This window comes from Eurytemora carolleeae, unplaced genomic scaffold (assembly GCF_000591075.1).
Source record: "Eurytemora carolleeae unplaced genomic scaffold, Eaff_2.0 scaffold2141, whole genome shotgun sequence".
Lineage (NCBI taxonomy): Eukaryota > Metazoa > Arthropoda > Copepoda > Calanoida > Temoridae > Eurytemora > Eurytemora carolleeae.
Genome location: NW_019398034.1, coordinates 1 through 18,019, shown reverse-complemented (window position 1 = coordinate 18,019; position 18,019 = coordinate 1). Strand labels below are relative to the sequence as shown.

Below are 18,019 nucleotides of genomic sequence, written 5' to 3'. Positions count from 1 at the left end.
CTAAACAAAGAATATTTTCATATAAAGAATTAGTGACTTTCGTTAATAATTAAATTTTCATTTTATTTCAGAAGTTTAAAACGTCTTTTAGTACTGTTCAACTATTGATAACCCGTTTCATCAGTTATTAGATCGTAAGAATTTTTTCATTATAAACTTTAATTATAACATTTGTACACGTTATCATATATGTAATTTTTTTCAGGAAATAAAGAGAATTCTTATTTATCTATTTTTTTGAGACGGGGGTTCATCTTGAGAATCTTGCTGTATATCCGTCAACAGAACTATAGGACGGGGAAGGGGACTGGTGTATGGAGTGTCGTATCATTGCATATATGTTTTATTTTTGTAACATGATTGAAAATATTAACTTAATATACTCCAACGGGGAAAAGTGTGAATCTTAATCTAAAAAAGGAAAAGTTCATCAGTTTTTATATCTTTCTTCATCATTTTAATCTACTCTACATACTTAATCCAGGGTTAATATCCATCAAAATATTAGATCACAACCTAAGCTATAAATATAGAAAATATGCATTAATATTAGAATTATAAAGGTTTGTTCGATGCATGTTAATTGTACACTTCAAATCCGTGTTATATACAATTATTCCAGTTTTTACGTCAAGAAACGTTAAACCGCTTAAAAAGTTTATGCCAGTTTTCAAAGAAAGAAACTGAGTTTGAACCACAAACTCTAATTCTCTATATCTTTGCAACCTGATGGTGTAAACCTTTGATATTTCAAACTTCGACTATTTGATCTAGCAGAAATCATAGTTTAACATAACAATCCCCAGGTTGCAAAGATATTATTATTACAAAATCAGAGAAAAAAGGATGATCACAACTTAATTTCTTTCTTGTACATCCTTAACATTCCAATTGAGAGCAATGAGCAATCATACGTAAAGTGGATTCCTTGTAAATATTTAAAAGCGTGGAAACAACATTATGCTGAATATTAACTCAAGGCAGCTTGTTACAAGGCTGAAACATTTTTTGCAGTGAAATATTGCAAAATACAATTATTGGTTTATCCTTGGCGTAATAATGCATATTTAACCTTTGCCCTCTAACCTTACCCCCCATACATAATATACATGCTTCAAATGCAACCCTTCTCATCCCATTTTGCATCAAATGCAATCTGACGCGTTCACCCCCCCACCCCTCCGTCCCCCCATACACAATATTTAACCCATTAGTGACGAGAAGGTCAATTTTGACCGGGTGAAGTTTTTTTTGAAGTGCCTTTTTTCCAAAACTAAATGTTTTCCTGTCTTTCATTAGGATTTCCTGTTTTCAAAACATATTTTATATTTGACGTAACTTCAAAATTGGGGTTTCTATTAAATTTTCAATTTTAAAAAACCCCCCCAAAAAAACAAGATTTTGAATTCGGAAAAGAACCAAAAGAACACCCTGTAATTTAGTCTTGAATCTATAAAATTGTCAATTTTTTTGCTAGAAAAAATTTAAAGATATTTTTGGAATCTTCTTTTAAAGATCTAAATACCTATAACATGAAAAGTAAAGTATTGAAGATAATTAAATAATTATGAATTACAAAAGTTTTTTAGATTTTCATGTTTTACAGGTCACCCTGAACAAAAAAAAAATCAAAAATTTAATTGAATATCGTTTTTTCATGAGTACAGTTAAGTTTTGTTTTGACAAGATCTTTCTAAAACAACTTCACTAAAAGTTAATGGTCTCGTCACTAATGGGTTGATGAAAGGTCTAACCCATAAATAAACATATTCAGATCTTAAAACTCTTCTATCATAAAAATTGACAATATTTTACTCAAAATACTCTTTTAGATGTCTTGTCATGTTAAACTCCTCTACTCTTATCCTATACCATACACTCACCTACTCTTATCCTACGCCATCCACTCAAATTACACATCCACTCCCGTACTCGATCCTACACTATTAACTCACATTACACATTCCTTGTACCTACTCTCATCCTAGAACATCCACTCACCAACCATTATCCTAGACCGTTATGGCGAAGGATAAGGGTAGGTTACACACTGTGGAATAGAAAGACGAAGTTTAAGCAATCACGTACAGGGTGTCCCAAAAAACATGGGAACTCAGTGACGAATTCGATATGGTCTTTGTTATGAATCAGCATTGTAATACCTAATTTCAAAAGCCATAATATTATTATGTCTGCTAGAGTTTAATTCATGAAAACAGTAAATGGCTGTAAAGATGGGTCAATAATGCATTCGGAAGATGAACCGTGAAGACGGACAAGTTTACTCTGTTTGTATACTGTATTTTCTTGTTTTACTAAGTACAACCGTATGCATTCAAAACATAAACAAACAAAATGTGAACATAGCAGACGAAACTCCTACAGATTACAGCTTTCTCAGTAGGTATCACTATACTAAATCAAAGAATTATTTGAAAAGACGATATCGAATTCGTCACTGAATTCCCATGTTTATTCGGACACCCTGTTTGTGATTCTGTTTTACCAGTTGCTTGAAAATGAAGCAATTGTGCAAACTGCACAATTGCTTGATTTCACGTTCTTTAGACTATTCAAAGTCCAACAGTCGTCTTCCTATTCCACAGTTTTTTTGGTCTCACTGTAGGAATTAGAAATTAGAGTTTGAGTTTGATCAGTTCCTTCGGTAAAGCAGACAACTGACAAATGGCCATATATGCGTGGAGGGAGGTGTTTCCAATTCTAAATAATAATGTGGAATGTAGAAAAGTATGAGGGTAAATGAATCCACTAAACAGAACCAATTATAGTCTTGACACCTGAAAAAGAAGTAAAAAATATCTCAGCAGGGACTCAATAGGGACCTGGAGAGAGTAAACCTAACGGCTGTCCACGGACAAATAGAGTTTTCTAGCTCAGATTAACGATCTTTCTATCTCGGTTTAATTTAGAACTAGAACTCTACAAGACTATGCATCAGATCAATGGATATTTTCCAAACATAATAAAATAAAATGTTTCAAGTTTCAACTAATTCCAAGACACGTCCGTAATAGTTTTCATTGCTTTAGGCAGTTGGCAAACTTTTAGAAACTTTTAACTTTTAAAACATATTTCTTCGCAATAATTAATAAATTACAAATGTTATGTTCAAAATTTTGAACAGACTGTTAACACTTTAAACTAAAGTAAAGGAAAAATAGAAATCTTTTCAATCATAACTCTGTTGACTGTTGACTGTAGACTGTAGACTTAAGAGCTATTAAGTAGAAACACTTAAACCTTTAGACATAGAGAATTTGTCAATTAAAAGCTTCTCATTGTTTACTTGTAAACTTGTTATTTGAAAACAGCTTGGTAGGGATTAAGGCAATGTTAATAAAAAGGTCTCTTCACTGTATTGATATAATAGCCGACCATTGTAGATAAAGCATTCGTACTGTATACTGTATAGTGTTTACTAACATGAAAATGAACTTCAAACATTTTTTTAGGCTAGTACATAAAGTATACATAGGATAGGAATCATGATACAATTAAAACCAATCAAGCTCACACATATTATTCTTAACATTTGAATGTGGATCCGGATCCTGGATCCGCCCTAAGAAAAAATGGATCCGAATCCAGGTCATGAACATTTAGATAGATAGATTGATAGATAGGTAGATATATATATATTTGACTAAATATTTTAATAAAGTCAATTACAATTGCACAATTTTTACATTTTAAGTTAGACTGGACCAGACTGGACCTTTAACTATTGCTTGTTGTTTTGACTGAGAGGCCCTTTTGATACAAACATGTTAAATTAAAATAAAACCAAATAAACCAAAAACAAAGAAAAGCAATGAGAGGTGGAAGAACAGGAAAATGAGTAGATAGAGGAAAAGGTATTAAAGAATAGAGAGGAAAAGGTATTGAAGAATAGAGAGGAAAAGGTATTGAAGAATAGAGAGGAAAAGGTATTGAAGAATAGAGAGGAAAATGTATTGAAGAAAAGAGAGGAAAAGGTATTGAAGAATAGAGAGGAAAAGGTATTGAAGAATAGAGAGGAAAAGAAGAAGAAAGAAGATCGTACGGGGCCCCAGCAACCCAGCACACAAAGTTTATAATGTTTTATTATGTTTTGTAATAATAAAAGGGAAAAGGAGATAGAATCAAGGTTTAGCAACAAAAGCAATTTCGATTTTTACAATAAAAATTAATATATTCTTCAAGAAAACTTTTTTAAAACTTGTTAGGGTGCCTAGAGATTTTGTTTCCAATGGAATAGTGTTCCAGGTCCTTACGAAAAACCGTAGGAAAACTAAATAGATATTTATTGTTAACTAATTCTAATTTACTTTCTTAAAGATTTACTAATTTTTTAACAAAAGAATAAGTTTAATAATAATGATAATAATAATAATAATAATAATAATAATAATAATATTTTTATGCTAAAACTTGAGAAACCATTCAGAAGAGTTTAGATTTGGTTAGTTTTGCAAAAAAAGTTTTTTTTTAACGATTGATATTTTGCCCCTTGGATCCGCATATTTTTTCGGATCCGGAACCAGGAAGCCGAAATTTTGAAAAGTTTGAATACTCATTATTATGAAATAGGAAGACGACTGTATAGATTCAAATTATGATCTTAAATGAGTTGGTTTTCAAGCTACACAACTGATTACTTGAATTTATTTCACAGTAAGAAAAAGTAGATGTTAGTTCCACATTTATTGAAAATATATTTCGGTCTGGGTTGACCCTCGTCAGTTCAAACGATATAATAACCATCAAAATCGGTGAAAAAAAAAATTTTGTTAAAAATCTTAAGAAAATAATCAAACAAAAAAGATTATTCAAAATAAAAATTTGGGCTGTCAAATGGACATAAGGGAAACGAACTCAGATTATGAGATGGAAAAAGATAATTTGAAAATATTCACTTTAAAAAAAATGTTTTAAGACAATTATTATTCAAAAAACAAACTGTTTAGATGTATGTGTATAAAGTGGTGGTGGGGGTCGAATATCTACAATCTCCGACCACAATCCGACTCTTGACTACGGTTAAAAGCTTAAAGGGACTGTAAGCGTATTTTTAAGTGAGCTTCATTCAAATATGGTAATGCCCGATTTACAACGAAGCCTTTTCTGATTAAGTATGAATTAGATATCAATGTTTTGTTTCTTTCACATTTTTGATCAAGTAAAGGTCGTTCAGAGGTACCGTTGTAAATCGGGCATTACCTTCTTTCTATGGAGGGTCACTTAAATTACGCTTACAGTCCCTTTAAGTCTACTGTTCAGTCAACAGTCTATAGAACAGACTGCATTATATTATCTTCGTTCTACATTTTAAAGCCAACTTTTACGATCACAATTGTGGTATACAATACAATTGTTTACAAATGTAAAGTTCCTACAGTCTTCTACAGTCAGTATTCTACACTCTACAGTCTACGGTCTTCAGTGTAAAATCTGTCCAGGCTACAGACTTTAGTATAAAATGTTTCTCAACAGTCTAGTCTTTATAGTATAAAAGTATAAAATCTGTGTTCTACAGTCTAGTCTTTAGTTTAAAATCTGCATTCTACAATCTACAGACAGTCTTTACTTTAAAATCTGTATTCTACAGTCTACAGTCTTAGTATAAAATCTGTATTCGACAATCGACAGTCTTTAGTTTAAAATCTGTATTCTACAGTCTTTAGTATAAAACCTGTATTCTGAAGTCTAGTCTTTAGTATAAAATCTGTATTCTACAATCTACAGTCGTTAGTAAAAAACCTGTATTCTACAGTCTTTAGTTTAAAATCTGTATTCTACAGTCTACAGTCTTAAGTATAAAATCTGTATTCTACAATCTACAGTCTTTAGTATAAAATCTGTATTCTACAATCTACAGTCTTTAGTATAAAACCTGTATTCTACAGTCTTTAGTTTAAAATCTGTATTCTACAGTCTACAGTCTGAAGTATAAAATCTGTATTCTACAATCTACAGTCTGTAGTTAAAAATTTGTATTCTACAGTCTACAGTCTTCTACAATCGACAGTCTTTAGTATAAAATATGTATTCTACAACCTACAGTCTTTAGTATAAAACCCTTATTCTACAGTCTTTAGTTTAAAATCTGTATTCTACAGTCTACAGTCTTAAGCATACAATCTGTATTCTACAATCTACAGTCTGTAGTTTAAAATCTGTATTCTACAGTCTACAGTCTTAAGTATAAAATCTGTATTCTACAATCTAGTCTTTAGTATAAAACCTGTATTCTACAGTCTAGTCTTTAGTATAAAACCTGTATTCTACAGTCTAGTCGTTAGTATAAAACCTGTATTCTACAGTCTAGTCTTTAGTATAAAACCTGTATTCTACAGTCTAGTCGTTAGTATAAAACCTGTATTCTACAGTCTAGTCTTTAGTATAAAAAATTTATTCTACAGTCACGTTTTTAGTATAAAACCTTTATTCTACAGTCACGTCTTTAGTATAAAACCTGTATTCTACAGTCTAGTCTCTTGTATAAAACCTGTATTCTACAGTCTAGTCTTTAGTATAAAACCTGTATTCTACAGTCTAGTCTTTAGTATAAAACCTGTATTCTACAGTCTAGTCTCTAGTATAAAACCTGTATTCTACAGTCTGGTCTTCAGTATAAAATCTGTATTCAACAGCCATCAGCCAAAGTCTAAAATCTGTCTGAAGTCTACAAAAACGCGCTACAGCTTACACACTAAAAAGCCCCGTGGTTAATCTGAATTCTAGAGTTAGTATCTATGAACTGTGAAACAGTAAGTTTGGTGAAAGTTGTATGGTGAATAAAAACCGTTTGACCTTACATACCTATTCCAGTATACACCTGTCTATCTATCTATCTACTGAATATAAATACATTGTTTTGTTGAAAAAATAAAAACACAGATAATTGATGTTCTTAATCTAATTCAACTGAAATGCTTTGCTAAAATTTAAATAATAGATTAACTGTTGACAGTATAATGTTTTAAAGTTAATATATTATCTACTTCTGTTTTTTTATATTTTGCAAATTTGCAATTTTTTTTGCAGATTCTAAAAGTAGAGCACAAGAGCTTTCTAATGATGTATCATTTGTCATATTTGGACATAAAACATGGGATTTAGAGGGGGGGGGGGTCAAATTGCCCCCCCCCCCAGCGTATCCTGGTTTTCAAGTACCCCAGCAGGGATAGGGTTAAAGATATTTATTATCTTTTTATTAAATCTCTAATAATGTTGCTTACAATCAAAATTTGGATACTTTATATAGATCCCAGGTTCTCTGTCTTTGTGTGTAAACAGAAATGAATCTAGGGGCGAACATTTTTTTGCTCCCCCCCTAGGGGAGGCAAAATTTTAACTGTAAATTTAAAACACTTGGCTTCTAGGATATCTGGCATAAGTATAAGATACTTTAAAGGCACATGTAATGTGTTCTGATCTAAAATTCTAAGTCTTTATAAGGTGGAGTTCTGAGTCCAGATCTTAAGTTCTGTGTTCATAGTTCATAGAAATGTTCATAACTGGAGTTTCCAAGCAGTTCAAATCTCAGGTTTTGTGTTAATGTTCAAGTTCTGAATTCCCAAGCAGCTCAAATCTAAGGTCTTGTTTTCATGGTGCATTTCTGAATTCTAAAGCAGCTCAAATATCAGGTTTTGTTTTCATGGTGCAGTTCTGAATTCCCAAGCAGCTCAAATCTAAGGTTATGTGTTCATGGTGCAGTTCTGAATTCCCAAGCAGCTCAAATCTAAGGTTTTGTGTTCATGGTGCAGTTCTGAATTCCCAAGCAGCTCAAATATCAGGTTTTGTGTTCATGGTGCAGTTCTGAATTCCCAAGCAGCTCAAATCTTAAGTTTTGTGTTCATGGTGTAGTTCTGAATTCCCGAGCAACTCAGATCGCAGGTTTTTTGTTCATGGGTCAGTTCTGAATTCCCAAGCAATTCAAATCTTAGGTTTTGTGTTCATGCTGCAGTTCTGAATTCCCAAGCAGCTCAAATATCAGGTATTGTGTTCATGGTGCAGTTCTGAGATCTCAAGCAGCTGAAGAAATCTCTGGTTTTGTGTTCATGATGCAGTTCTGAGTTCTCAAGCACTTCAAATTTAATAATTTGTGTTCATGGTGCAGTTTTGAATTCTCAAGCAACTAAGATCTAAGGTTTTATGTTCAAGGTGGAGTTCTGATGTCTATGTTAAATCAAATATCGAATTCTTTGTTAAAATCAAATCTAGGTTTTTAAGCATGCATCTGGTGATGTATGGTATTCTATGAAGCTTGACGTTTAGATCTGAGCAAAATTCATTTAGAAAAACATAATCAATTATGTTCCAACGGTATATAGCACAATCACATGTCTGGGTCTTTTATCAAAGTGTTTTGGGAGGGGTGTGGGGAAACTTTAAGAAATTTCCATTCAAAATACAATAGTCCGCAAATTTCCTGTTGAAAAATCATAAAAATATTTTAATATTCCACAATCCACATGTTTTCCCAAATCTAATCAAGAGAAATGATCAATTAAAAGCGACATATGGATGGATAACCCTAAATAGTCGTTTCCGAGGTAAAGTTGTAATTGGTGTCTTTGTGAATCATTCATGGCACTCTTAAAATTATGGTTAAGTTAGACTAGCTAGGCAGGACTCACAGGACCTGCAATAAATCTTAATCTATTCTCAAGCGTACATAAAAATACTAATTTATGTTCATTTGATTGATTAAATTAATTAGAAACTCTATTTCAATTAGATTTGCTTGTGCACAATAGGTTAACTAAATTCAACTAATTCAATCCTTTTAAATGATTAACCTCAAATTTTGTAATCCTTATATCTTTGCAACCCGATGTTGTTGACCTTAAATATTTCAAACTATGAAATTAGCCTAAGTATAAAATATCAAAAGTTTACACCATCAGGTTGCAAAGATAGAGATTAAAAAATTTGAGTTTGTGGCAAAAACTCAATTTTTTGCAAGACGATTCAGTTAGAGGATTAAAAGACGATCGTACAGAAATTGTTCAGTCCAGCTCCTGGCACCCTACAGCTTGATATTTTGCTTGCCAACTTATTAACGGGACTTCTAGCGTAAATGCATGTGTCCCCCTGGCAAAGATTGCGATGTCTGATTCACAACGGTACTCTTAAAGCTTCGTCTGCCCAGGTATGAATAAGATATCCATGTTTTTAATTTCAAAACCTGATTATTAATTTCAATTGTGGTTTCTCTATAAGTCTGCAGGAAAACGACAATATCTCCCAGCTAATGGTTTAAGGAGAACCGTTGTGAATCGGGCATTACCATCTTTGCATGACCGGTCAAATACTTAAAATATCGCTTACAGTCCTTCGTCTAACCGAGGGGCATCATTTTAAGGAACTGAATAAAATAACTCTCTACTTGAAGAAGAGCATGACCGACACACAACAGTGTCTGATCAAAGATGACTGATTGCATGCTAATACGCATTTTTACCTGCAGAAACAGAATTAGAATTTTTATCAATTATGCAAGCTGTTTTGTCTTTACATATACTTTGCTTGTCTGTTTATTTGTTTGAATCCAGTAACCGTCAGAACGGCTGAACCGATCGGTTCCAATTTTTGTGTGCCAACTTACATGACCCCAGGGAGCGTTTATGGATGGTCAGGATTAAAAATAATTTTCTGGGAAAAAATTGCGATTTATTCTAAATAGATTTAAGAACAACAATTAAACGCTAAAATAGGAGCCTAGTAATTTGAAAAACTTATCAATTTTCTAAAAGTCGCAAGAAAAATTTGTACATTCGAATTTAGAAAATCAATAAAATGATTAATTCACGTTAGTTGATGAAACTCAGATAATCCTGCATCTTACACGTGCAAAAAGAAGTGTTGATTGTTTAATAACGTCACCAAACTTTTATAATATATTTGCACAAATAATTTATTTTCTTCTTAGACAAATATTAAATTCAAGATTATATATAATATACAAATAATACAGCAATAACTACAAAACTGCGGAATAGTAGGATGAGTAGTCTTAAAGTGTTTTTGAGGTTGTAATAAAGCAAACATGAACTTCAGCGATTTGAAATAATATGAGTTAAAAGGTCGTCTTCCTTTTCCAAAGTTTTCTGGTGTTCACTGTACATAAATTAAAATTAAAATATTATAACAGTTTCCTAGACAACTTTAATTTTCTAAATAAAATTGCTTCAATTTTTATACAAATACGAACTAAACTTTGCTATAGATGTATTTTAAAAATATGTTAATCTTTTTTTAAGAGATTCTATAATTACAAACTATATAAATTATCTCAATTGTACGTAAAAAAGCTTGACAATGCAGTACACTGAACAGTCTACAGTGTGAATTAGCTATCTGTGCGATGTACATATGTACATTTACACCTGCACACTAGATATTAGTATACTAGACTGCTTGATTTTTTATACGTGTACTATAATAGAACTAAGTACTCTAAACAAGTAATTGAACTTTCAAGAATGTTTTCGAGATGATTGTTCACTGGATAGCTTTCGGAGGATGTGTACTAAATATTAGTACACTGGATAGCTTCAATTTGATACTTGTACTTCTAGAGGATGTGTACTAAATATCATTACACTGGATAGCTTGATACTTGTACTTCTAGAGGATGTGTACGAAATATCAGTACACTGGATAACTTGATACTTGTACTTCTAGAAGGAGGTGTACTAAATATCAGTACACTAGAGGATGTTTACTAAATATCAGTACTCTGGACAACCTGCTTCCGGAACAGTTATCTTCAATTCTCTAAAATGAAAGATAATAATAAATTGCAGTTTAAGTCTTTAAACGTGATACTTTTTTTTAAAAAATACTACAATTTGTGACATTTATGGTAATATAATAAATTTTTTATTTATTTATTTTATTACCTGATAATATTTTTAAGCCTCATATGTTGTCTGCCATTTTAAAAAAGAACCTGAAAAAAGTTTCAAATTTAGCCGATTTCGACAAGATCGTTTTCCAACAGTTACAGTTCTAACATAGTATATATATACAAAAACAATTAAAATATATTAATGGTATAATGCTTCAGATGATTTTTTTAAAGTGAAAAGTTAATTTTCTGTGATAAATTGCTTTTGCTTGTTGTACTGAGTAAGACATGTTAACGTGAAAATGATTAAGTGAAATGTAGTTAGCTGAAGTTAAAGAATGAAGCTTGAAAAAGTGAATTGCATAAAAGAAGAATATAGGTTTGCTCTCTGTTACAGGTAGTACACGGAGATGGTTTAGTCCCTGGTGCGTCTCTCCCTAGGACCCTGGGAGAAACAAAGCTTCATGATGTAGGGGAACTTATCTCCCTCGATCTTCGCGTGATTGCAAGTTACGAGTGCTTCGCAGGCTTCCTGGATGGAGTCGAACTCCACAAGGCCGCTACTAGACCTCTCGCTGGAACCAGGGAACCATTTAATCCTAGTTGGACACGGAGCTCCGGCATCGGTGAAAATGTTCTCGAACGTTGAATCTTCCATCTTGGGAACATTAAAGAAATGCAAATATTTAGTGGCGGGGAGGATACGGTTCTTGGCAGCGCGCTCCGGGGTGTCGAACCTGTTGTTCCTGTCGCTCTCGAAGCTGACAAAGGACGGAGTTCCGTCAGAGAGGGTGTGAGGATTCTTTACCTCGGTGACGTAGTCCTTCTTGGACCAGTCCACGCGCACTTTCAATCCGAATATAGCAATGTTGTTCACATTATCAATTACATTCTGCACTCCCTCTTGGTCAGCCATCTCCATCATGACGCATCCCTCCTTGGTCTTCAGGAACATGATCTTCCTAATGTTCCCATACTGGCAGAATAGGTTGAACACCCTGTGGCAGTTGAACTTGTCTGGCTCCAGGCCATAGATCATAGCAACAGCACCCCTGCCTCCATAGCTAGGATTCCTTGAACCTCCGTATGAGACGTTCATCCCCATACTTCCCATTCCGATACCGTAGCCATCATTTCCACTCATTCTTCCTCTATCCATATTTCCCATACCGCCTCCCATGTTATTTCCCATACTCATACCTCCCATACCCCCGTTAATGGCTCCCATAAGGCTACTGGCCATTCCACTGAAGTTGTTAGATCCCATTCCCATTCCACTCATACCTCCTGCTCCCATTCCACTCATACCTCCTCCCATTCCACTCATACCTCCTCCCATTCCACCCATGCCTCCACCCATGCCACCTCCCATGCCACCCATGCCTCCTCCCATGCCTCCGCTCATTCCCATGCCTCCAGAAGATCCAATTCCCATTTTAGGAGGCTCTGTTAGCAGCACAGGGCGCTCCTTCATGGCTCCGACTGATCCCCCTCGAGTAAACTCGTCTGTGTAGTCCCAGGACATGTCATCGTTCTTCTTCACCTGAAGCCGGTCAGTCTTAGCAAACTCTACCTTGAGAGTACAACAGCCGGAGTATATATCGCAACCGTGCAGATTTCTCTTCGCCTGATCCGCGCTCTCTATAGAGTTGAACTCTACCATGGCGTGGATGACGTAGCCACGTCGAAATATAACAATTCTGTCTACCTTGCCGACAGGAGAACATACTTTGTAGATAATTGACACGTCAATTGGATAATCGGCGTTGAGAACTGTGAAGAGAAGTACATTGTTTGGTCTAGCATTAGGATCTAGTTTGTTAAGTTCATCCTCGATTTCGTGTTCTGAAAGATTGACCCCCCTGTTGCCCCTGCCTGCGTCCATGCGACCCCGTTTAGATGGTGGCCCTCTGTTCTCATAGCGTGACATGATGCTTTGCTTGCTTGAGATTTAGTGATCTGAAATGACAGATGATAAGTTGAGACAGTTATGATTTAAATTATTCAGATAATATTCAGTGCATTCAGAGTTGAATAAATTTGATTGAATGACGGGTTGATTAATTAGTGATCAATGAGTCATTCCAAAAGAGCCGGGTGAACCTTAAAACATTGATTTGTATAAAATCTTCAAGAATAATAAATCCTGGATTATCTAGAGACGATGCTTAGGTTTAAGTTGGTATATATGCATAAGTAATTCAAATTTAAGGAGGGAGGAAAATATTTTCGATGTTTTTTTTTTGAAAATTAACGATCAAGTAAAAATAGCACAGTAGCAGAAGATTTGATCTATACAAAATCTTGAAAAACTTTCAATAGTAACCCCCCCATTATTCTTTTAATCTATCAAATGTTTCCTCCCAAATGGTTTTCATATTAGTTTAATGAATCTAAATTTAAAAAAATCTAAATAATTTATATTCAACACGAAGATATTTTTCAAGTTGTTCTGCGCAGACTAGGATAGGGATGTACATTTTTCAGAATCCCCCCCCCCCAATAAAACCCTTAAGAAATTCCGCCCAAGCATATTAAACTACTATAAAAAAGGTGTTTCAACAGAGAAAAGGGGGGGGGTGGTGGAAGAAAAGAATTATGATTTATAAAGAAAATATACACCCCTGGACTAAGAACAAATTTATTTATATAGGTTCCCCCGGTGTGTGAACTTGTTTTTGTATGCAGTAAATATTGAAGGATTAAACTCTAAGAAATGAATTTAAAATCACAGAACTGAAGTTAAACTGATAAGAATACAGATGTTTACATTTTTTAACAAGTGTGCACAAAAACTTCTTGCGAAAATAACTTTAAAATGAAACAATAGTAATTAAATTTTTTACGGCGCCAAAATGATTAAGTTTTAAATCAATTATGAGGATGAGGGCGAAATTTTACAGAAGTTTTAATATTTAACTTTTTCAAAGATCTTTTTTTTTTCAAACCATTGTAAAAATTAACTTGTGCTCGAAAGAAAGCTATCTTCTAGAACTAGAAAATTATGCGACAAAAACAATATTTTTTAACTATTTCAACCGGAATCAGTCTTTTTTACAATTTTAAGGGGTTAATGAATGAAATTTGCATGGTTAAGAGTAAATAGTGCTGTATGATGTATAATGTATACGTAAGTGGTGCATTTATGTACGCGTGTGTCTAACAAATAAAAAAAATTGAATTTGAAAAAAGAACAAGATCGAAAATCGCAAAACCCCAGAGTATTGAAAAAATTTAAAAAATTAAATAAATAAAAGAATTAAGAATCTCTGGTTTTAGAGAAACATAGTTTCATGTCATGAATACTTCCATGTCCAGGTTTAACCGCTGGAGCATGATTAGCCAATACTATCGCCTCACAAGCCTCCATTTCGTCGTCGAACTTGAGCAGGCCGGTCATCGTCCTTGCCGATGCTTTGGCGTCGAACCACTTGATACTGTGTGGGCAGGGACCACCAACCTTGGAAAAAATTGCTGTCAGCTCGTCGTCAGACATCTGAGGAACATTGTAGAAATGTAGAACGTTGGTAGGACTAACAATCCTGTTCTTCATTGCCTTCTCCTCCGTGTCGAACCTATGGTTGTTAGACCCTGAGAAATTTACGTAGGACGGAGACCCGTCATAGAGCTCATGGGGTTTTCTTATCTCCTCTACGTAGGGTTTCCTGGAGCGTTCCATACTAATCTTGGTTCCGAAAATGATAGCTCCGTTTAAGTTTTTAAGCACTCTGTCCACAGAGGTAGGATCAGACATCTCAACAATAGCGCAGCCAGGCTTGTTCCGCATAAAGCTGACCTTCAATACGTTCCCGTAGAGACACAAGAGATTAAATACCCCCATACAGTTAAACTTGTCGTCCAACCCATACAACATGACCACTGATACAGTTCCACTAGAGAATTCTCCGCCTCCCGCTCCTGACTGGTACCCGGAGCTAGATCTACCTTGATATCCTGATCCTCCACGGAACGAAGAACTGCTTCCGCCATGATATCCTGATCTATTTTCTAAATAATTTCCGCCGCTTTCGCTACCTCCGCCTTGATAGCCTCCGCCCCAATCGAAGTTGTTTCCACTTGTTCCGCCGGAATTGTTCATATTCTGCATATAGTTCATGTAGGTTTGGTTTACAGAAGAACCAAACCCAGCTCCGCCACTGTTTCCTAGTCCTGTCGAACCCATCCCAAGGGATTTAGAAGCTAAGGGGTTGTCAAACATTGCTGTTCTAGTAGTTTCAACTGGCGGAGGTTGGCTGATGAGAACCTTTCGATGAGTGTCTCCGCCCAACTCCTCCTCAGCCTTGAAGGTTTGATTAACGGTGAAATCCCACGTCATTGAGTCGTTCCGCTTGACGTTGAGTTTATCTGCCTTGGCAAACTCTGCCTTGATGGTACAAGATCCAGGATATATATCACAGCTATGCAGCTCACACTTAGCTTTAGTTGCAGTCTCAATACTATCAAACTCAACAAGAACCTGGAGAAAATACTTCTGGAAGATGACAATCCGAACAGGTTCGCTGATCGGCTTACAGATCTTGTGAACAAGCTCTACATTAACCGGATAAACAGCATTGAGAACAGTGAGAAGGATTATCTTGTTCTCCGATAGGTTCGGATTAATCTTCTTTAACTCCATCTGAACCTCCTGTTGGCTCATCGGCTGATACGGAGAACTCATCTCAATCCGTCCACGTTTAGCAGGAGGACCTGAACCCCAGGACATAGTGATAATATTTAGTGTTGTAAGTGTGTCCCCTGTGTTGTGTCCGGTGTCAGTGTGAACAGTGTCTCTCAGTGTTGTGTCTGCGTGTGTTCAATGTAATCTGAAACATTTAAACGTTTAAGATTGAACAGATGGATCTAGTTCAAGTGTAGCTTTATAGATATAAAAAAAAAGTTTTTCGCTAATCATGTCAATTTAAAAAAAAACCATTAAATGTAATTATCTAATGTTTACTTTTATCATTTTTTAAATTTAAAATCTAGTCAAGCTCTGGTTGAAAATGAAATCTTCATATACACTGTACACTAGCAGCCATCTAAAAATACTTTTAACAGTATTGAACAACCAAAATTGTTAACTTAATTGTTTACAATTTACACACAATAAATATTTTTTAAATCAAATTATGTGCCCAAATAGAAAGATGTATTATGCCCCCCACCCCTCCCCACTTATCATTGTACACACAATTTCAATAATTTAGGTAAATTTTTATGTTCCTACTATATTTCGATCTTTTTATCTTATTCAAGCTTAGTGCCTAGTCTAAAAACAGTCTTAATCTCACCTTGCCTCACAGTAGGCCTATAATTACTTTATATAAAACGATTAAGTTACTCAGAAAATCAAAGACAAAAAAAGGGGGGAGGGAGGCATTTTTGAGGGATATTTCGACAATTCGACAGGTTATCAGACAAGCTAAAAAAATGGTTTCGGAACAAATAAAATAAGAAACTAAGATAATCACAGACAAATATAATTTTAAACTTCATTGTGAATTTCATAGTGAACGTGCTCTAATGTTAAATCAGCTGTACATTATAGCACGTGTGCTATGACGTTTTGATTGGTTCCCGGATTTTCTCCAAAAATTTAGAATATTTTCGAAATATTTTTTATCAATTGAAATGAAAATAAACTTTATGTTTCGACTTCTGCTTTGTTTCAAAGCTTATTTAATTTAGAAATAGCAACTGAAACAAGACAAGTGCACAAACGTCTCATAAAAATACCTTCAACACTTTTATTTTGGAACGACGGGACAAAAACAAAAAAAGTTTGCGGATTTCATAACATTTTTTCGCGCATTTTCAAAATTTTACAAAAATAAAAAACTTTTAAACACAAATTTTTAAAATTTCAATCATTCATAAACCTTTCCTGGGGTCCCTAGATGTCCCACAAAAAAATTTGGGCCCGATCGGTTCAGCCGTTTTGACGTTTATTGGATACAAACAAACAAACAGACAAACAAACAGACAGACAAGCCAAATTTATATACAGATATCTGAGAAACCTGCATATTTATATATCCCAAAGAAAAAATTAAGTGTTTTGGCTTGAAACCTAAAACTTGAAACGATTTTTGGACCCCCTTGCCCCCCTCCCCTCTCCTATCAATTTGGTACATGGATCTTATATGAAGCGCCCGGTGCCCCAACCCTGTTCTAGCCTCAACGCTCGGCACCTTAGCCTGTCCTAGCCACAGCGCTCGACCCAGGAAAGTGTCTTAACCTAACCTAACCCTAAATATATATTACTAATATTAATACTTCAACCTGTATCAATCCAGATACGNATTAGTACGGACCCTTAATTTTCTCTATATCTCGAAGGTTCTCGCCTTTTGAATTATTTTTTGTCCTTCCCTAAAGCTCGGGACAAAATAAAATCTAAAAAGACTTGAACCCTCTCGACAAAGAGAAAATTTCTGTCCAAGAACTTAATAACACTGCGAACCAAAATAACAGCGTTATAAATAGTTGATTGAGTGACCACATTTAAACTATTTAAAGTGCAATGCAATCTAATGAACTCAAAACATGTTATGTTGAGAGGATTTTTGGGCTAAAGTTACTGAATTTATGTAAAAAAGAAAAGTTTATATTATACTGGGGTTAATAATTATAGGATAGTTGAATACTCAAAGCATTTATTCTCTGTTCTCTATTTTCGCTAAATGTAATAAACAAACACAGTGAGTGAAAAATATCCGCCATTTGCAAATCGAGTCACCGGTGACCGGTGGCGGTATCTACATTGATAGGGTTACCATCCGCTCAGCTTTAAATAATTTAATCTATTGTTTCAAATAATTCAACACTGAACACTCAGTCAGTTTTACAAGTTTTTCGTACTTTTTTTTCTATTGTGAATTCTTAATACAAGATTTAATACTTTTCTCAAATTCGTGTTCACGATTTGAAGCATGAATTTGCCAATTTTTAGGATGCCGAAAAAAAATTCGTAAATTTTGAGTATGATTCAAAATTTTTAATATTTCTGAAATGTTTCAAAATTTAAAAGGTTCTAAATGTTCTTACTCTTCCAACTCCAAACATGGCATGGTTCCTAACTTGGCGGAGGGGGGGATAGATAAAACTCCTAAGAATGCGCGAATACCGGATAATTTTTCTTATATTCTCTCTCTCTAT

At 34.4% G+C, this 18,019-nt stretch overlaps 2 protein-coding genes across 2 annotated transcripts; both read right to left on the bottom strand.

Annotated features, from left to right (window-relative positions):
• Positions 1-10,960: 10,960 nt before the first annotated feature.
• LOC111716671 (heterogeneous nuclear ribonucleoprotein L) lies at positions 10,961-12,938 on the bottom strand. Its single transcript, XM_023492152.1, has one exon. The coding sequence runs from the start codon at positions 12,786-12,788 to the stop codon at positions 11,274-11,276; it is 1,515 nt and encodes a 504-aa protein (XP_023347920.1). The 5' UTR covers positions 12,789-12,938; the 3' UTR covers positions 10,961-11,273.
• A 1,179-nt stretch (positions 12,939-14,117) lies between these two features.
• On the bottom strand, positions 14,118-15,584 carry LOC111716672 (heterogeneous nuclear ribonucleoprotein L). The gene has a single exon (XM_023492153.1). The coding sequence runs from the start codon at positions 15,582-15,584 to the stop codon at positions 14,118-14,120; it is 1,467 nt and encodes a 488-aa protein (XP_023347921.1).
• Positions 15,585-18,019: the final 2,435 nt, after the last annotated feature.